This window comes from Triturus cristatus, chromosome 6 (genome assembly GCF_964204655.1).
Source record: "Triturus cristatus chromosome 6, aTriCri1.1, whole genome shotgun sequence".
NCBI lineage: Eukaryota > Metazoa > Chordata > Amphibia > Caudata > Salamandridae > Triturus > Triturus cristatus.
Genome location: NC_140589.1, coordinates 34,866,715 through 34,888,401, shown reverse-complemented (window position 1 = coordinate 34,888,401; position 21,687 = coordinate 34,866,715). Strand labels below are relative to the sequence as shown.

Here is a 21,687-nt window from a genome sequence, read left to right as displayed (position 1 = left end):
CTGCAACCCCAAAATTTCATCCCACGCATTCCAAGCAAAGGGCGGAAAGGAAGGAGAGCCTCCCAGTCAGTGTACGGTGAGCCATCGATAATAAAGCAAACAAAAAAACAGACCAAACATTGACAACCTTATCCTCAGCAGCTGCTCTCACCCTCAAACTCAACAAGACATGATTCTGACACCTTTGCACCTGATGTCACAAGCTTTCTCCCCCCACTGCAATACTTTTACCAAACATTTAATCGACAGCTGATTGTTTAAAGTAGATCTGATCTTTACCAGAATCTGTCTTCCGCATGGAGCACCAAAACCACCCAGTGGTGCACCGACGGGTCAAATATTCAAATGACTGACGTCCACCTGGGAGACCCGTGCCACCTAAGACCTTTTTGAGATGTTGGAGTAAATGTGTCCTGCATCTACACCATCTGGGCACACATACTTGTTACCAGGCTGGAAGTGATGACTACGCATAGAACTGAGTCCTAGGTCACTCTTCTTTGGCTATCAGGTACTGAGTGCCACCTCCTAGTGTTACGCTGTTTGGTGATCTATTACTAAACATTAGAAGTAGCGGCGATGAAAATTAAGATGAGTTACTTTATGATGACTCCGTTTTCTTTATCTCTGTCCATTGGCTGTCTCCTACACTCGCCTTCCACCCAGAATCCCTATCACTCTACTCTGTCATCTCATTGACATCATCTGGAGTCATTCCCCTTCCCTTCTTGTTGAGGTCAGAAGCCAGTGGTAAGGGTGTTTGCAGTGAGGTGGTGGTCTCCGTATAGTGGGCTCAATCCCGGGGAGCATGCAGTCATTACACTGAATGCCAGAAACGGGAAAGGCAGCAATTGGAACCTGTGGTCCTATGCACCCGGGGTTGGCCATCTCTCCAGACAAGGATGGATTAGTAAAGAGACCCCTGTCTGAAGGGGGTTCATATTTGCCTGTGAATGTGTGAGAATCCTGCTGTGGATGAATAATGCCGGGCACATTGGTCTGATTCTACAGCGATTTGCAACTGTAAAAACTGAAGAAAGATGATTCTGTTTGTAGCGTGTGCCATAAGCTCAGTATTATGTATTTGTATGTGTGCAGCGTAAATCTCAGGCCCAGCAAGCGGAGGAGGAAGGAGGTGGCATGCAGCTGGATGTCCACTCTTTGGCTGAACTGCAACGAAGAGGTGTGCCCACCACGGATGACTCCCCAAAGTATTCCTATGTCCTGGGTGCTGACGGGCGATATGGTGAATATCTTTTTTGTAATTTATAACAGCATTGAAACAGGTTTTGTAGAGTACTGTTCAGTTTTCTTTAGCCCCGTTGGGTGTGGCTTTATCTTTAAGCCAACTACAAAATTAGATAATTTCTAAAGTGCTGAAGGCACCGAGTTCCACAAGAACTTGGACTGGTGCCCCTGAAACTGCTGTGTGTGTTCTCAAGAGCTGCCAGGAACGGAAGAAGCCACAAGTGTCTCATGTGAGGAGTCTGTAGCTTCAAGGCCTTTCTTTTACCTTGCAGCACTTTGTATCCTGGTTATTGCAATTGGGAATTCATAATAGTAAATGTATAAGTATCAAAACGCAGAGAGGAAAGCATGGATGGGTTAACTTTTGACATCTGACATGGGACAGTTTAAGATATCTGGGCTGGTGATCTACTCCCACCTGACAAGGTACAATTGGGCTTCTAAGCACTGGATGACCTTTGACACATAGAATGGGTCTATGTGAGATTTCTGGACTGGACAAGCTCCTCACACCTGCAGTGGGACAAATTATGATCCCGGGGATATATTCTCACCTGACAAAAAATAGCCACTGTGAGCCATGGTGTCTCACTCCAGTGGTCTTAATATGGTGCAACCAATACCAAAGTCCTGATCTCAAGTTTTTATCTGGTGACTGATGCAGACGTCTTTACCGCAGGCCAGGTGTCTTGTAAAGGTCAATCGCTACTTCTCTTGAAAGGCAATTAATGATGCCCACATTCGGCTGTTGCCATGGGCAAGCAACATAAATGAAAATTTACTGCATAGCTTTGCTTTATAGCTTTGTGTTTTTTAAACTAAGTTAAGCTTCTCAAGTTTCCTCCTTGCAGAGCACAATTGGTTGATTTAATTGAAATCTCTTTCTAATGCAGCCAACTTCAGAACTCTTCTCTAAATTCGGTACAAATGCATGTTTTTTCTCATCTCTTAAGTTTTCAGCCCCTGCCAAGCCACCGTTCTCATCCTCTACAAAGACCAAGCGCTGCACTCCAAGGTGAAGGAAGGCAAGCGCTGTGGAGTAATCCTGGATCAAACCAATTTCTACCCAGAGCAGGGCGGGCAGGCGCATGATTCAGGATACTTTATGCGGGTGGAGCAGCAGGTAAGGCTCCTTCTCTTCATAGGCAGGGGAGATGGCTGTGTCACTCTTACATCTTGGAGAGCCCCCTCAATAGCACCGATCTTCTTATATAGACTGACTGCATCATTTTTCAATAGTTATTTAGTTATCCAGTGAAGCCAGAATTACTGTTCTAGCTTCAGACCCGAAGTCTCTTTTATTATTACTATTAATACACTTACAAAGCGCTGCTTTCACCTGAAAGGCATCGTGGCACTGATCATACAGAGATTCCAAGAGCTTTTCATCCTAGTTTACATTTCTTGAACATTATGTGGTTCTGAGATCCCGTCTGGGAGGAGCTAAGCGTTAATTTCACATATTATTAACCTTGGGTATTGTTTATAGTTGCAGCTCTTTATTGAATGTCAGGATTAGCTCAGCCAGTCCCAAGACTTGGATCTATAAACGTAATATGTGGTGAACATGAGTCCTGCAGGAAATATTTGTGATTGAATTTCCCCTCGATCTCCTTCTTAGGATGTTCTGTTCCCGGTGGAGGCCGTTCATGTGGCGGGAGGGTACGTCGTCCATGAAGTGACTGCATCAGACGACCTGCAGGTTGGGGACCGAGTGATGCTCTTTATTGACGAGGTAGGTAAGTCACCAACAGGCAATCGGTGGATAGTGCCACTTAGGGATATAATCTCTGTCTGTCCTGGTCACTGTAGAGCAGAGGTCTTCAAACTGGGGGGAGGGCCCCCCTGGGGGCTCCTTAAGTGATCTCAGGGTGGGGGCTTCAGTCTCTGACCAAGAGAAGCATCTTGCTTTGTTTCAAGTGTTAAAACATGAGCGTCAGTAAGCCACCTTGTAATGGGCCGTCACTAACCGCTTTTGTCATTATATGTGTGAAAAGGAGTAACCGAGCGGAACTGCAATGTTTAGACATATGTAAACATTGCCAATTTAGCAGAATAATTGTAAAAAATGGAGGGGGCCCAATGATAGATTTTTTTTGTTGTTTTTTTTACGGGGTGGGATGAGGTACAGCATTAAGAAGTTTGAAGACCACTGCTGCAGAGGGTCCACTGTTATCATATGTACATCAGGCAGCGGACTGTCGCTCAGAGGTTTACAAACAAGTGTGTAATTATTTACTATTTCCAGGTTTTCCCATCATAGTTTAATTCAGTTAGTTTGTTAGATGCAAATTTACATGCCTTGCAGTGCCTGTAATAGAACCCTCTACGTAAAAGTGGTAACCATGTATTTTGCCTACTTTGCAGTGCTTTCAACAGCTAACTTTAGGTTAAGTGGTACCTATGTATTCTGATTCAAAATTACTTTGAGTCACTATATCCGCTAGTCGAGGAGTTTTTCTGTAGCTAATCCTAGTGTTTGTGTGCTGTCTTCGACACAACCTGCCAACACTAAAACCACTCAGTTTCCACCTCCATAGAAAACCTGGGTGCTCCCGACGCTGTGTCTGCGAGACTGGCCTTTAAGGTTCCAGCCATATAAGATTTGCGTGCTTCCCATGTTGCAGGGATTCTGCTCAAGAACAGAACAATGCTTGGGACCATAGAACATCAGTATGTAGGGACTGAGTCACCAGATCACCTCCGACTAGCTATAGTGCCTCACTTGCCCTCCTAACCTTTCCAGAGAGACAAAGGATTTGGCACCCCCAAAAACACAACACTCCAGACCCTCTAAGGATCGTGGTAGCAGGTCACCCCCTTTCGTTGTCTCACTCGTTCTTGTCCACAATAAATAGAAAAGAGACATGAAAATGTATTATATTTATTGAAACTATCGTGCTCTAATGTACAGTAGTTGTGCCGCGACTAGCAAACAAATGCAGGTCAGTAATGTCATCAGCATTGCTATTCGAGCCCTGTCATGTTATCTGCCCACCCTCACTACGAAAGCTAAATGATTATAGATTATAGATCACTGGGCAGTGGACCCCACACCTTAGCATTCATAGATAGCTCTACATCCCAGCCTGCACAGCTCTTGTTTCAGGACCTTTGTGCCGTCTGCCAGTCTCTGCTTTCTGTCTGTTTAGAACAACATGTCCTGGGCTATATGACAAAACATGTGTTTTCAAAAACCGCATCCGGGTGTCTCTACAATGTCTAGGTGCTAGTGTCAGACCACAGAGAATAATAAGAAGCAGCGGTGTTTGACCTTGCCTAGACTGTGCCGACTAAACCCCAGAAAGAGGGCAAAAAACATGTGCGAACTATATGTGAGAATGCAATGTGGCACAAAAACAAACGGGTGCTTTGGTAACGTGTGCACAGCAGAAGCGGCCTACAACGTGCATAGTTAGGCTAACATAGAGAAAACTACAACGTCCACATAGCCAATGTTCTCACCCAATGTTCTGGACACAGGACTGGGTCTTCGAGGTCCTCCTCCATAGTGCTCTCTGTCCCTCAGTCTGCAGGACTCGGCCTTTGAGGTTCCCTCCATAGAAGACTTATGTCATGGGGAGAGGATGTAGCCTTACGGCTAGAGCGGTCGACCTCGAATCTGGGGAACCGGGTTCGAGTCTCAGCAATGACGCTCGACATCCTGTGATTCTGGGCAAATCACTTAATCTCCCCGTGCCTAACAAAAAATAATGTGTCCATCTCTAACTAAACTAGTGCTCATGTAAAGCACTCTGATACCCGATGTCTCGGGTCTAGTTCGCGCTATATAAAACAACAAGAAAAACACCCCGATGTTTTGTCCACAGGACTGGGCTTTTGAGGTCTCCCATAGTGGAGCCGTAAATAGTCTCCATTGTTTCAGGATGAGTGAAGTTGGACTCTAGGTACCTAATTCAACTCTCTGCGGTGTCCAGATAACGTCCAGTGCTTTGTGGCTCTCCCCGTGTCCCACCTGTTCTGTTCTTATTCTGCCCAGTTTATGTTGCTTATCCTGGCCCTCATTTCCTTCTCTAGCTCTCCACCTGTTTCAGTCATCATTCCACACTTCCACTGTAGCTAAAACCCTCTCCTTTTCTTTTCTTAGTCTCACGCTTGGCAGTGTTTGCTTACTCTCCAGTATTGGTCACGCCAGCTCTATTTCCTGTCTTCCATTCACCTCTCTGCCTGTCCTCCTTCAATATTCTCACTGTTGCTTTTCTTGACTTCTTGTTGCACCACTCGATGTATGCACTGTGCCAGTCGTGATTCCTCATTCCTTATATTACTCATGCACTCTCCACGTCTTCTCTCTAGGTGTAACTTCTTTTTCCTAACCCGCTGGCTGTTGTTGCTAACCTCTCTTTGTCCCTTGCCTCTGAGTCTCTCCTGTGCCTGTTACTAAACACTTCCTGTCGAGCTCCTCTCCTTTTCTCTCTGTTCCAGTGCCTGCTCCAATAATCTTTCCCTGTGAGTTGACCGAAACTCCTTTGTTTTCAGAATCAGCGCTTGTCCTGTATGGTGAAACATACTGCTACCCACCTCCTAAACTTTGCCCTTCGCCGTGTCCTGGGAGAGAGCACCGAGCAGCGAGGGTCACATGTAGCCGCTGACCGGCTGCGGTTTGATGTCAGCACCAAGGTAAGAAGGGTGTTTGGGTTTTCAGAGCACTAGTGATGGCACCGCACCTGCAGAATGGAAGACGAGTGGCTCTTGAGGCGAGTGGTCCGATGGACATGTAAACAGGTTCATTGCATTACGTGTCCCACACTACAATCTGCACGAGCAGTGTGCTGAAGCCAGCATTTTCCAGCAACTGAAAACCATTAAGATCTAGTATTTATTAATGTTCTTATGCTTACACATTGACTGCTTTAATGTGGCCGGATCTTGGGAAATTCCACTGTGGTAAATGATGAGTTGGGTAGACTTGCTTATGAAGTTGGTTTACACTAAATAGAAACAAGGAACTCTTCTGTCACATAGTGCAGATGGTGGACGTGGTATGAGTCTGGTGAGGGGTTAGGCCAGGTTGTCAATCTTCTCTTATGCGACTATATAATTAATTAATGATTGATAATCATTAACACATTCCAGATAATCATTAACACATTCCAGCTTTTACTAAGGAAGGTGGGAAGGATGCTGAGGTGTGGGGGCTAAAACTGGTACACAGCGAGGAGGGCTGTGAAGGGTGCAGAGGTGTTGGGGCTCAGAAGGGTGCAGAGATGCAGGGCTGGGAAGGGTGCAGAGGTGTGGGGGCTGACTGGTGCAATGGTGTGGTGGCTGTGAAGGGTGCAGAGGCATGGGGTTTGGGAAAGGTGCAGTGGTGTGGAGGCTGGGAAGGGTGCAGAGGTGTGGGGTCTGACTGGTGCAATGGTGTGGTGGCTGTGAAGGGTGCAGAGGCATGGGGTTTGGGAAAGGTGCAGTGGTGTGGAGGCTGGGAAGGGTGCAGAGGTGTGGGGTCTGACTGGTGCAATGGTGTGGTGGCTGTGAAGGGTGCAGAGGCATGGGGTTTGGGAAAGGTGCAGTGGTGTGGAAGCTGGGAAGGGTGCAGAGGTGTGGGGTCTGACTGGTGCAATGGTGTGGTGGCTGTGAAGGGTGCAGAGGCATGGGGTGTGGGAAAGGCGCAGTGGTGTGGAGGCTGGGAAGGGTGCAGAGGTGTGGGGGCTGACTGGTGCAATGGTGTGGTGGCTGTGAAGGGTGCAGAGGCATGGGGTTTGGGAAAGGTGCAGTGGTGTGGAGGCTGGGAAGGGTGCAGAGGTGTGGGGTCTGACTGGTGCAATGGTGTGGTGGCTGTAAAGGGTGCAGAGGCATGGGGTTTGGGAAAGGTGCAGAGGTGTGGAGGCTGGGAAGGGTGCAGAGGTGTGGGGGCTGACTGGTGCAATGGTGTGGTGGCTGTGAAGGGTGCAGAGGCATGGGGTTTGGGAAAGGTGCAGTGGTGTGGAGGCTGGGAAGGGTGCAGAGGTGTGGGGTCTGACTGGTGCAATGGTGTGGTGGCTGTGAAGGGTGCAGAGGCATGGGGTTTGGGAAAGGTGCAGAGGTGTGGAGGCTGGGAAGGGTGCAGAGGTGTGGGGGCTGACTGGTGCAATGGTGTGGTGGCTGTGAAGGGTGCAGAGGCATGGGGTTTGGGAAAGGTGCAGAGGTGTGGAGGCTGGGAAGGGTGCAGAGGTGTGGGGGCTGACTGGTGCAATGGTGTGGTGGCTGTGAAGGGTGCAGAGGCATGGGGTTTGGGAAAGGTGCAGTGGTGTGGAGGCTGGGAAGGGTGCAGAGGTGTGGGGTCTGACTGGTGCAATAATGTGGTGGCTGTGAAGGGTGCAGAGGCATGGGGTTTGGGAAAGGTGCAGAGGTGTGGAGGCTGGGAAGGGTGCAGAGGTGTGGGGGCTGACTGGTGCAATGGTGTGGTGGCTGTGAAGGGTGCAGAGGCATGGGGTTTGGGAAAGGTGCAGAGGTGTGGAGGCTGGGAAGGGTGCAGTGGCATGGGGTTTCAGAAGAGTCTAGCGGTGTGGAGGCTGGGAAGGGTGCAGCGGTGTGGGGGTTTCCTAAGCTCTGAAGTGGGTCCTATGTTTGGAAGAATCATTATGCCCTGGTGTGGGCTCTCACATGTAACCGTAGGAAAGATTCTCAGTTGGATGTGGATATGCCACAGATCAGTCAAATGAAGCGCAGAGAGAGGAGAATATTTAATGTGTATTTCATTGCTTTCATGAGGACAGTGTCCAGAATTGTTCCCTGAATCAGTCAGTGGGTCTATATTTTGTTCGATTTATCAATTCTTTTATCATTTAATTTTTTTAAATAGTACTTGCATGAGAACCAATTTCGGTCACATAATGTGTGTATATCAGCATGTCTTATGTAAAGCACATTGGTTATAAACAAGAGACTCTTATTATTGCCAGTATTACTGCAATTATTTTTATTATTATCACTGCACCTGTGACTGTTAATTTTATTATTTCAGCTATTTTTACAATTGCTTATATTTAATTTGTAACTATTAATACTGATAATATTTTTCACTATTGTTATTGTATGAATATTGGTGTTGGCATTAATGTTATTATTATGATTGTTTTTATTGTTGTTTTTTTCATCTCATGGCTGGTTAGAGTGCTGGTCGACCCCGGTCAGGCTCTGCAGTATGCGCTGTATTTTGCAGGCAGTAGTTAGTAGCTTCCTGCATCAGGTCATATGTATGTTGCTATGACAGACTTTAGAGCAGGAAACACTAGAAAGCAGGCCTTCGCCTCTAAGATAGTCGTAGTATAGGTCTCCAAGAGACGCTCCCTCCGCTGGCGACATATGTGCATAGATACTGATCCCGGAATCTTCAAAGCACATTTATTTCCTGTCCTGCTGCTTCGACTAGACTTTGTCTTAGGTTAGAGACCATCATTTCTCGCATGTGTTTGCTGTACTCTGCTACAATGCCAGACGCTGAGACTGCCAACGCCGGGTAGAAGTGCACTGCCTGGGCAGCATAGGAGAGCTGGTCTTCTCTGTAGACCCATCACGCGTCTGTTACTTTCTGTTACTAGTGTTGTTGCTTTATTGGCTGCCATCATTTCTGTGTTTGTGTGCTCTTGGGCATCAGCCGAACACTTCATCTCTTCCCCTTGGAACCTCCGAAATGTCAAACCAGTGCATGTGTCCCAAAGGCTTGATCTGAACCCTCATTTCTTTTCTAGGCACCAGTTACCCCTCAGCAGCTTCAGGAAGTGGAACGTGCAATCCAGGAAGTGATTCAGAGGAACGAGGTTATCCACACCGCAGAGGTGCCGGTGAAGGTGGTGGACAGCATTGCGGGACTCCGGAAGATTGATGAGGTAAGGAAAGTGTCCTGGCACCCACTCATTTATTGATGTTTAGTTTATTCTACAGTTCACAGAGAAGGCCCACTGTGTATTAATAGGAGAACAAATCGAAACCATCTGAGGCTTACGACAATTGGGTAGTAACAGGAAATCTTTTGAGTTGTGGAGAAAGTGCTGAGGAGAAGCTAATGCCACCAGAGAGATACTGCTGATTTAACCGGAACAGATGTATTTCTAGGGACTTGTTGGGGCCTGATAGATAACTAAGTGTAGGATTTGAAGTGTAGGCCCTGCTGGAAATATACCAGTCTCTTCTATTCATAATATGCAATCTAAAGACACGCACTGGAGTGAGATGTACCAAGCAAAGTGACTTGTGTTCATAAATGCACTCTTTAATATGCTGTGCTTCGAGACACAGATTGCCGCTCTCCCTGCAGCAGGATTGTTCATATCTGCACCTGTTAAAGTCCTGTCCCCTTATAGAATCGGCTCAAGCCTGCGGGAAGGCTTTCTGATGGGACTGTATTATGTGCCTTTATCGATTTAGGAGAAGCTGTGGTCACAAATGTGTCCGACGCACATGGAACGCTGAGGCATGCCACTTGAATCTTTTTAGAGTCTCCTCTACACTGCACAAGACTTCACTGTCTTTTTGGGGTACAGAAAGGTTTCCAGGGGCACTGGATGATGTGCCCTCTAGCCGGTGTATAATTCAGTAAAGCTGGCACCTGGCATCAACAGAGTTGGCTCAGTCAAGAGATGGCCAGTATGGATCCGCTCCTGTTGACATGCATGAAAGATGCTTAGGATAACCAATGACTGTGCAAATGATTCCACTTCAGACTCATCATATGGAAATGTTTCCCTGCTAAGTATTAAGAAACTCTGGCATGGATTTGGCTACTGTAGACCAAAGTTACAAACTCTTGACATACAATTGGCGTATGTCCCAGCTGCTCTACCTCAGGGGTATAGGTCATCAACTAGGACTCTCCAGCCATCTCTGTCCCAGTTTTGTTTTCAATCTAACCCCAAGTGTCACCCATCTCCTTGCGGTCAGCCTCGAGACCTGAGCGCCAGGTGTTCCTTGGCCGTGCTCTTTCCCGATTTCCAGATCAGGGCGTACCTCGTGGTGTTTGATGCTGGCTTATGGAGGGTGTGACCTATCCTGTCCCAGCGTCTGTTCATGATTTCTTCTCGAGCAGGGAGTTGGACAGTCTTCTGCCATAGGTCGTTGTTGCTGATGGTGTTTTGACAGCAGATTTAGAGGATTTTCCTTAGAAAGGTGTTGATGAAGGTCTGGACTTTGCTGGTTGTGGTCACTGTTGTCCTCCAAGTTTCTGCTCCATACAGAAGGACCGATTGTACGTTGGTGTTAAAAAGCGTGACCTTGGTTTGCAGCGTTATGTCCTTGAAGCACCAAATCTTCTTTATCTGAATGAAGGCAGCCCTTGATTTGTTGATTCTTGCCTTGACGTCGGCGTCTGTGCCACCTTGCTTGTCTATGGCACTGCCCAGGTAGGTGAAGGCCTCAATCTCTTCCAGGGCATCGTCTGCAAGTGTGACTGCGGTTGTGCTGGCCATGTCAGCCTTCAGCATCTTGATTCTCCCCTGTGGATGTTGAGGCCAAGAGTGCTGATGTTGCTACCCCGTTGCTGGTCTTCCCTTGCATCTGCAGATGGGTATGGGAGAGTAGGGCCAGGCTGTCTGCAAAGTCCAGGTCATCGAGTCAAGTCCAAGGTGTCCACCGGATCCCATTTCTTCTCCTTGCTGTGGATGTCTTTGTGATCCAGTCTGTGGCCACCAGGGAAAAGGCATGAGCAAACAACCCTGGCGGACTGTGGTCCTCACTTGAAACACTTCCGTGAGTTGTCCTCCATGAACTATCACGCAGGTCATTCCCTCGTAAGAGTTCCTGATGATTCCTATGAGTGTATCTGGCACAACAATAGTTAAGGAGGAGTTTCCAAATGGTCCCTCTGTCCACACTGTTGAATGCTTTCTCAAAGTCGATGAAGTTGAGATAGAGGGGGGAGTTCCATTCCATCGAAATTCCAATCCGCCAAACTCTTAATAGGGCTCTTAGTCTTCTTATGATGCGGTCAGGCTGCTTTCCGCCACAACCGTTGCCTAGTAACAGTAAGTAGCAGATTCACCCATGACCAGTGTGTCTGTTTTCCATTTGTAGCTCCGGAGGTTTGAATTTCTAACCAGGAGCTGTTTTAAGGGCAGGAGCTGTGATTGAACGCCGAATGTGCAACTATAAGAAAACCTGTCTTGTAGCGCCTTGATACCTGCAGGTTAAGAGTGCTTTATAAATCCCCTTTTCATGTAATTTCATTTCATTTCGTTGTCTTTCGTTTGCTACCAAAACGAAATATATCTTGGAAAGATGTTTCTCTTTGTACATCTATTACTCGTACCTGAAACAGTGGATTGTTTACAAACCGACTCGCTCTGGATCTAAGCGCTATCTAAACTGGGAATTTGCAGTATGATGTCCTTGGGGCATGGAGCCTCTACTGATAGAGCCAGGTAAGGAGGGCAGCTTGTGCAGTCCCAATGGGAGCAGATTTAACTCTGGATTTAATTAGACTATCCTGTTCTGCCCCTTGTGGACGGCAAATGTTAGGAAAGTGACCCTTTATCCACTGGTGTTGACACAGTGCTGCGGAACGTTGGCCCTTTCCTAGGGAGCCTGATGCAGCAGACGGTGATGGGTGGCCAGTCAGTGTAGCTAAAGGTTGTGTGTGAATATCGTCTTTTACAAACACTTTAGGTCTGGCCTAAGGAGTGTATGCTTTCATCTATGAATTGTGATCTTGAAGCTCACAGTGAACTCTGTGTCACGCTTGCCAGAGTCTCCTCATTTATAAACATAACACCCTACTTTTCAACCCATTCGGCTCCCGTTGCCACATTAAACTATATTCATTTGTCGCTTTTCCATATCGAGGCGTGTTCTGGCAAGCGCCTCCTCAGCATGTAATAACTGGATAAGGATCTCCGAAATAAGACTCCTGGGACAGAAAAGCAAGTCTTGAGGGATTCTGCATTAGGATTAAAAACTATGAGCTGGTGTCTAGTTGCAAAGTGAAAATTGTGTTACACCAGCAAGTGCATGCTTTCCTCCCCAGGTGTGTCCAGACCAGAAGACAATCTGATCTTCGGCTTCAGAACCACAGCATCCACATGATCAATTCGCACTCCGCCACTGCAGTCATGTGCACCCATGGAAAAGTGACAAGACGTGGCAAGTGCGCATTTGATTGGGCTGGGTGTTTAGTGTAGAAGAGTAGGATCTGCTTCACATGGGTACCCCCACTTTTTGCTGGTGTTTCACTGTTTTTCGACCTTAGTCTCGCTGTGTGGCCCTGCTAATCAGGACCACAGCCTCGCTGCTTCCTCTCTAAAATGGTTTCCATGTACATTAGGTACATATCTAATTGGATTCTGGAGTGCCTTATAAGCTCCTAGTATATGGTATACTATGTACCTAGGGCATAGGTACCTCAGAGGCCTACCAGGGGCTGCAGCATGTATTATGCCACCCCTGGGAATCACTCCAAAATGACACCACAGGTCTGCTACTGCAGCCTGAGTAAGGGTGTGCTTGCACCCCTTACAGTGGTATAGGCTACCTATATCACTACCTTATGCAGACACATATAAACCTATAAGCCACTCCTATGGCAGGCCTTGACAATCCTGAAGGCAGAGTGCTTGGTTTTATGTGAGAGGGTGCCCAAGCATGAGCTGAACCCCTCTGCAGCATTCAGAAATAATTCCTTATGGCTGTTCTGTGATACGGCCATACCATATACTCTTAAGTGCATTATGACCTCGCGGTAAATGCTAACTTTGGAATGGCTGCATCAAAACATGTCGTGTTTGGTGTCAAACATCTTGGAATACTACCACCCCTCACCCCGCCAGTTCTGGCGGCGGGGGTAGCATTCCACCCTTCTAGAGGGAGAGACATGTTCATACTGGCTAAACCCGGTAGGACTTTCCTGAGCCCTGGCATCACAAAATGGATGCCTCTGCCAAAGACACAGGTCTGGCCTCCTGCTGCTGACCGAAACTCCGGCAGGGGAGGCCTGGACAATAGGCTTCCTGTCGAGGGGAGGTGACCCCACCTCCCCAGACAGGTTGATGTGTATTGGGGCTGGGCCGGAGCACTCTCTGGTGCTTGAAGTCCTGCACTGGGGGCACATTTGGTGTCCCTGTGCATACTCCAGTTCAAACTGGTTGCAGGGGCTACCTGCCCCTGCTCTGGCGCGAAACTGGACAAAGGAAATGGGTGTAACCACCCCTCTTTCCTGGCCCACCCATAGGTGGGGCCTTAGAGTTAGTCCATCCCCTAAACTTAGAATAAGTATAGGAATCCAGTCCCTAGGACTTTAGATTACCCTGGACAAAACTCTGCAATGAGCATCCTGGACCTTCGACGTTCTATCCTGACTAGAAGACTGATGAAATCTCCCTTGGGGTCAAGGAGTGACTCCCCTGCTTGGCAGGCACCAAAGAAGCAACTGACTGGTCTGCAATTCTGAAGCTCCCGCCAGACGCGGAAGTCTCTGCATCCCCAGAGGTGGATTTCCAGACTTCCCCGAGGCTACCCTGAGTCCACAGCAAAGCTGAGGCCCGTGGCTATCGTGGGTGACGTGGAACCGTGACCCCTGGACACCGTGAACTTTTGCAGCAACACTATCTTCCTGGTCCTCCTCGAAGTTGTGCTTTGGGCTCCGAGTAGCCCCAGCCTTGAGCACCTCCTGCACCGAAGATTGTTGGCCTCCACTCCACGAGTGACCCGTGGGCCAGCTTCAAGTGCGACCGCTCGAGGCTCCTTTGCGATCACTAGCCCATTGGCTAGCAGGTCCCCACAAAGGCGACTCCTTTTCTGATTGGGCTTACGTGGTTGCTCCAGATGTGCCCTGACTTACCCTCGCTGGGTGAGTCCCCCAGACCTTGCAGCACTCAACAGATTTCGTGGGACAGCTCGAATCCGGCTCGTGGACTTCGTCGACGCCTCCTGGACCTCGTGGCTGAAGAGTCAAGACACCCATCATCTCACCTGAAGCACCGGACATCTGTGGGCATTGGTCCATCCTGCCCTTGGTCACTGGCAGGTGACCCAGACTCTGTCCCCTCTGCTTTCAGGTTCCTTACATCCTAGATCCAGGCTTTGATCTCTTTGGACACTTCTCTTCCCAGCAGCAGCAGTTCTTTGCAGGCTTCCATTGAAATCGACGACGCAACCCGACACCAAAAGACACCTATGCACCCGGCTTCCCTGGGTGAGGTAACTCGAGTACTCCAATGCTCTCGTGGGTGCTAGCCCTAGAACTTCTTAAGTCCAAAAGGGTTTGGACCAGACTCGATTAGAAGTGTCCCTAATCTTTAAATTTCCAACCGCGACATTGCCCATAGAAGATAATAGGAACCCGCGGATGTGTTTTCACACTGCATACAGCTCCCATGGGTCCCCTGTGTCACTACCTTGGGTAGTTCCTTGGGGTCCCAGCGATTCTAGAGGCAATAGGCCTAGTGCCTGTTCCAGTCGTGGTTCTTATACCACTTCTCTGGTATATGGTTTGGTACGCCCCCAGGGCCCAAACGTGTATTTGTGCTTTTACTGATGCTTGATCACTTGTAACTTAAGTACTTCGAACTCCAGTCTCATAAAGAGACTAGAGGGGTGTGTGTTAACCTAAATACATATATTTTAAATATATACCTGGTGTGGTTGTGCTTTCATTTGATCATTCAAGAGATTATAGACTGGTAAAACAAGCTGCTTTACATTCCTTCAAGTCTTAGCCTGAAGGCTGCCCTCCATAGCTACCACTAGGATAGCTTTCATATCAGGTTGTCTTTAACCTATCACCATAAGGGGTTGTTTGGACTGATACAAGGTGCCCACTAGAACTAGTGGACAGCATATATTAGGCCACCTTCTCACATTTAGGGCCAAGGAGCAGACAATAAAGTTGTTTATCACAAATACTATTGAGGGTGCCACAGTATAGAAAGCTCTGAAGAGAGGCCTAATGTGGCCAAGGTCCTATCCGTCTTGCAGAAGGCCACATTCTAGTTTTATTAAGTTCGAGGCATGTGGGCTGCTGAATTCATATCTGTGCATAGATCGCCGCCTAGTGTTGGGTCCGGATGTGTGCACGTTGTTGTCCTGGAAGAGTCTTCGAGGTATCCTGGGATAGGTGACTCCTCCCCTGGACTACAGTGCGCATGGGCATCCTCTCCATCCTCAGATTGTTTTTTTCCGCCATTGGGTTCGGATGTGCTATCTTAGCTCAAGTTAGGAAAAACTTTATCGAGGCCAAAAGGCCTTTAGTTCGCGTCGGTACTATTTTCTCGATCGGTTTCGATACTCCTTTGTTAGTTTAACAACTTTCAGCACCGACTTTTCGCTTCTTACCTGCCCATCGACGACATCGACGATGGAATCGAGGACACCGTTCAAGAGATGTCCGGTATGCAATGCGAAATATCCCCACATCGACGTCCATCCGGTGTGCAACAAATGCCTTTCGCCGGATCACGACGAATCGACATGCATGGCCTGTGCCCGGTTCCGTTCCAAGAAGACTCTACGGAATCGACGAGCGGCAAGACTCGAAGCGCAGCACGCGGCACCGGCCCCGGCAGACATCTTCAACGCCGAGACCGAGGATGTCGAAGAATTGGAGATCCTACCCTCCAGTCCCGTTTCCGAACATGACTCCGGATCGAACGACGTCGACGAATCACTCTTTCGCAGAGATGAAGACGACACCGAGGTAGGAGACTACGATGAGGCCTTAGGGGCCGAAGAGAGTAGCTCCAATGACGAGCAAGGCCTGCCCGTTCAGACTGAAGAGAGCCCAGTGCCACAGTCTTTGGCTCCGGTCGAGGGATCGCCTTCGGGCCTTACCCGAGACCTATCCCGCAGTTCTTCGGCCCCGCCCTCGGGCCCGGCCTCGGACGTTCAGCGGCAGCCATTATTACCTAAACCGGCTGGTTTCCCTTCTTCCAAACCGAAACCGAAAGCTGCATTGGTACAATCGAAACCGAAACCAAAAGTGGCGCTGGTCGGATCGAGGCCTTCCACACCTTCGACGCCAGCGAAGCGCGTCGGCACCGAGCGCACCAAGCCAGACTTCGGTGCCGAACTTGAAGCGGCCGACGTCGGAGTCGGCATGCGGAAAAAGGCCTTCGGTGCCAACAAACCTGATCGGTTCCCGGCGTCGACGCCATCGACTCCGACACCAAAGGTCACACTGCCGGCTGCGTCTCACATCGCTTCCACGGCAACACCGAAGCCTCATGCATCGAAGACGTCGACGGCCATTCCCGCCCCTCGACTCGATGACCCGCTGGCGCCGAAAAAGTCGACGACCGCCTCGACAGACCTGGTCGGCGCGAAAGCCTCAAAGACGCTCCAAGTGCGACCTGGTGCAGCACAAAGCAGCAAAACCAAAACGGTCCTCCAGGACACGTCGGGCTCCGGCCCAATAAAAGCTCCAGCAGCCTCTTCGGCGCCAGCCAACATTACTTTTGGCCTGCCTCCGTCCACGATCCCAAAAATATTCCAACTCAGGACACGGGTCACCCACACCACAACTACACCTGCTGAGGCGTCTCCGTCACATGTCATCGACGCCAACACCGGCAGGATGGTTATCCACGAACAGAGGATAACTTCGGAGCCACCTTTGGACCCTTTCCGGATCCCGCTAAAAAGGAAGCTGCCTGTGGACTCAGAACCTCTCCTAAGCGAATCTTACCACTCGCCCTACCAGGATCCACAATCATACTCTCCCACACACTCCGACACGGATGTGTTGGGGGATTACATGGATGACCAAGTCCCCTACCACGGAGACATAGACCCTGATTACCAACAGGACCCTGATCAAACTTGGGGCGACCCTGTAGATCCAGGTGCACCTCTAGATGCACAGGACCCACAACTCTATGGGGCGAAAACATCTCCCACAGAGAACACTGCAGCGTTCAACGCTCTTATCGAACGTGCCGCAAATAATCATGGAGTGCAGCTTCACTCTGACACCATCGAGGACGACTTTCTTATGGACACCTTCGCATCCTCAGAAAGACATGTAAAAACTCTGCCCATGTTGAAAGGGGTCCTCAAACCAGCCAAGGACCTCTTCAAAGAACCCACCAGGGCACGAGTGATAAACCCCAGGATCGATAAGAAATACAGATCGGCGCCTGGGGACCCTACTTACATCAGAGGCCAATTACCACTAGACTCCATTGTCGTAGCGAATGCTCGCAAGAGGGCACACTCGCAGACGACAGGTGACGCTCCTCCCCCGGACAAAGAGTCCAAGGTGCTAGAGACCTCCGGCAAGCGAGTTGCCGCCCAGGCTGCCAACATATGGCGCATAGCCAACACTCAAGCGCTCCTCGCTCGCTACGATAGAGCGCACTATGACACATTGGAGCAACTACTCCAACATCTCCCTGACCAGTACAAAGAAGGTGCAGAAATTCTTATCAGAGAGGGACAGCTACTCACAAATGCTTCCATCAAGTGTGCACTAGATGCCGCAGACACGGCTGCCAGGGCCATTAACACAAGCGTCATGCTGCGACGACATGCCTGGTTGCGAATCTCCGGATTCAAACCTGAGGTGCAAAATAATATACTCAACCAGCCTGTCAACCCCGACTATTTATTCGGACCGGAGGTTGACACCACCCTTGAGAAAATAAAAAAGGACACGGACACCGCAAAGTCCATGGGGGCTCTCCAGACTCAGTCCTTTCGGAGCAGCTCCTTTCGTCGCCCCGGAAATAGAGGAGCAGGTAGAGGACAGGGGTCACAGCAGACATACAACAAGGGCAATACACAAACCACCTACGATAAAAACACCCGGGGTGGATATCGTGGCTCCAGTACAAAGGGAAGAGGACGCGGCTACGGCAACACCAGGTCCTCCCCCAAGAACAAGCAGTGACGCCCTCTTCCTTCCTCCCGACCACATAACACCTGTCGGGAGAAGGCTACAAAGGTTCCTGTCCACGTGGAACTCCATCACCACGGACAGGTGGGTCAAAGATATTGTCAAATACGGTTACTGTCTAGAGCTAACCTCCACTCCACCCACAATTCCTCCAAGAAACCGTCCTATGTCCTCAGAGCACTTAACGCTCTTACAGCAGGAGGTGCAAAGCATGCTTCTAAAAGGCGCAATAGAGGTCGTACCCGTCCACGAGCAAGGTACGGGGGTGTACTCCCTGTACTTTTTAATACCGAAGAAGGACGGGTCACTCAGACCTATATTGGACCTGAGACCCCTAAACAGATACATTCTTTCCGAGCATTTTCACATGCTCACTCTCCAGCAAGTCCTCCCGCTGCTCAAGCAGGGAGACTTTCTAGCCACACTGGACCTCAAGGACGCATATTTCCACATACCCATTCACCCATCACACAAAAAATACCTCAGGTTCACTGTTCAAGGACAGCACTACCAATTCAGAGTCCTTCCCTTCGGCGTGACAACGGCACCAAGGGTGTTTACAAAGTGCCTAGCTACTGTGGCGGCACATCTACGGAGGCAGCACATACACGTCTACCCTTACCTGGACGACTGGCTCGTTCAAGCGAAGTCAGCCCAGCAATGTGCCAGCCACATGTCCCGCACCATTCACCTCCTTCACAGTCTGGGGTTCTCACTAAATTACCCAAAATCCCATCTCCAGCCCGCACACGTACAACAGTACCTAGGTGCGACTATAGACACTCTGGCGGCCACAGCTCAGCCAAATTTAGTGAGGATCAACAGCATGCAAATGCTGATCTCCAGGTTCAAACCCCAACACTCACTTCCAGCACGAGTGTTCATGCAGTTGATAGGCATGATGGCCTCCTGCATTTTCATAGTCCCACACGCGAGATTACATATGCGCCCGCTTCAGGAGTGCTTAGCACGTCAGTGGAATCAGGCTCAAGGACAGTTGAAAGACCTAGTGTTGGTGAGCGGTCGGGCATACAACTCTCTGCATTGGTGGAATCCTCAAAACCTTTGCAAGGGCCGACCGTTCCAAGAGCCTGTTCCACAAATAGTACTGACAGCGGACGCGTCTCTCCAGGGATGGGGAGCTCATGTACTCCACTACACAGTGCAGGGACTATGGACGACATAACAGAAGAGGATGCACATCAACCTTCTGGAACTGATGGCAATCTTCCTAGCCATGAAGGCATTCAAAGTACATCTGTGCAACAAAGTCGTGTTGATCCGGACGGACAACATGACTGCCATGTACTACATACAGAAGCAGGGAGGAACACACTCTCCACAGTTGTCTCATCTGGCTCAGAGCATGTGGAAGTGGGCCATTCAGAGGAACATGTTCCTCATGGCAGAGCACCTCCCGGGCAAGGACAACCAGATGGCGGATCTGCTCAGCAGACACAGCCACCAGATGCACGAGTGGGAGTTCCACCCATCAGTACTCCAACCGTACTTCCAGCAGTGGGGTCATCCAGAGATAGACCTCTTCGCCACAAGCGAAAACGCAAAATGCCAAAGCTTTGCCGCCAGGTTCCCACATCCGCAGTCGCAGGGCAATGCGATATGGATGAACTGGTCCGGCAGATTTGCGTACGCTTTTCCCCCAGCGCCGTTGATACCGCTGGTGGCTCGCAAACTCAAACAACACTCCCTGACACTCGTCCTAGTTGCTCCTACGTGGGCACGCCAGCCATGGTACACCACCTTCCTCGAACTTTCCGTGGTGCCGCATCAAAGGCTGCGGATCAAACCCGCGCATTTGACGCAGAACCATGGAGAGATTCAGCACCCAGATCCACAACAGCTGAACCTGGCAATCTGGCTCCTGAAGTCCTAGAGTTTGGCTACCTCAACCTGCCACCTGACTGTATGGACATCATCAAGGAGGCCAGGAGACCCACTACAAGAGCTTGCTATGCAGCCAAATGGAAAAGGTTCGTAATTTATTGCAGTAATAATGACATTAACCCGCTGGACGCATCCATCCAAAACATCATTTGTTACCTCTTACACCTATACCGATGCAATCTGGCGTACACCTCTATACGTGTCCATTTGACAGCAATATCAGCCTATCTGCAAACCAGGCAGCACCTCTCACTATTCAGAGTGCCTGCCATCAAAGCATTCTTGGAAGGACTCAAACGAGTCATTCCACCAAGCCACCCACCGGCTCCAATGTGGAACCTCAACCTGGTCCTCACACGCCTGATGGGTCCACCCTTTGAACCTCTCCACTCATGCGAGATTCAATTCCTCACCTGGAAAGTAGCTTTCCTGGTAGCAATCACTTCTTTAAGAAGGGTTAGTGAACTCCAGGCACTAACAGTTCAAGAGCCATTTATACAGGTTCACGCCAACAGGGTCGTACTACGTACCAACCCCAAATTCATGCCCAAGGTAATCTCGCAGTTCCACATGAATCAAACTATTGAACTGCCCGTTTTCTTCCAAAACCCACAAACTGTCGCGGAACGAGCACTCCATACACTAGACGTAAGGAGGGCCCTCATGTACTACATCGACAGGACTAAACCCTTTAGGAAGACAAAACAACTGTTCGTTGCCTTTGCCCCACACCACAAGGGTAACGCCATCTCCAAAGCAGGGATAGCCTGATGGATAGTTAAGTGTATTCAAATTTGTTATCAAAAGGCAAAACGCACATTAACTATTCCCCCACGAGCCCACTCAACACGTAAGTTAGGGGCCTCCATGGCTTTTCTAGGAAATATTCCCCTGCATGATATATGTAGAGCAGCCACCTGGTCCACCACACACACATTTACCAAACACTATTGTGTAGATGTGCAATCAAAACAGCAGGCAGCTGTAGGACAGGCTGTTCTCAAAACCCTTTTTCAGACCGCTGCAGCTGGCACTGGTAGCCGCCGCTAATAGAGGGCACTGCTATACATTCTATGCACAGATATGAATTCAGCAGCCCACATGCCTCGAACTGAATATGCTACTTACCAGTATGCATCTGTTCTTGGCATGTAGGGCTGCTGACATTCATATCGCCCTCCCTCCTCCCCGGCGCCTGTAGCAGCTGCAGCTCTCAGAATTACTGTAAGCATGGTCATCACTTTCTGTATCTACTCCATCACTGCCACAATGGCGAAAAACAATCTGAGGATGGAGAGGATGCCCATGTGCACTGTGGTCCAGGGGAGGAGTCACCTATCCCAGGATACCTCGAAGACTCTTCCAGGACAACAACGTGCAAACATCCGGACCCAACACTAGGCGGCGATCTATGCACAGATATGAATGTCAGCAGCCCTACATGCCAAGAACAGATGCATACTGGTAAGTAGCATATTCAATTTTGAATCTTAAATCACTTCTTTACTCCTTCAATCCTGCCCGCTAAGTTTCCCCTCTTGAATCATGTTAGCCAAAGTTGGGAATAACAGTATACATTCTTATCAGGTTTGGAGTGTAGCCGTCAAAATGAGCGATGTTTTCTAGGTCAAACAGTTTTCAATTACACAAAAAGACTGTTTTCGACTCTTTCGAGCTGCAAAGTCACCTACCTGATTGCTAGATGACGTTCAAGTGTC

The 21,687-nt window shown here is 49.2% G+C and overlaps 1 protein-coding gene across 2 annotated transcripts in view; it reads left to right on the top strand.

The window, feature by feature from the left end:
• AARS2 (alanyl-tRNA synthetase 2, mitochondrial) overlaps positions 1-21,687 on the top strand; it is a 158,127-nt gene that overhangs the window by 67,103 nt on the left and 69,337 nt on the right. For both annotated transcript variants that reach the window (XR_014962889.1, XM_085610188.1), the window contains exons 11-15: positions 1,099-1,246; positions 2,202-2,371; positions 2,870-2,983; positions 5,749-5,889; positions 8,940-9,077. Coding sequence is in view for 1 of the 2 variants with exons in the window: in XM_085610188.1 (XP_085466314.1) it covers positions 1,099-1,246; positions 2,202-2,371; positions 2,870-2,983; positions 5,749-5,889; positions 8,940-9,077 (711 nt within the window). In the remaining variant the exon portion in view is untranslated. The remainder of the gene's footprint in view (positions 1-1,098; positions 1,247-2,201; positions 2,372-2,869; positions 2,984-5,748; positions 5,890-8,939; positions 9,078-21,687) is intronic.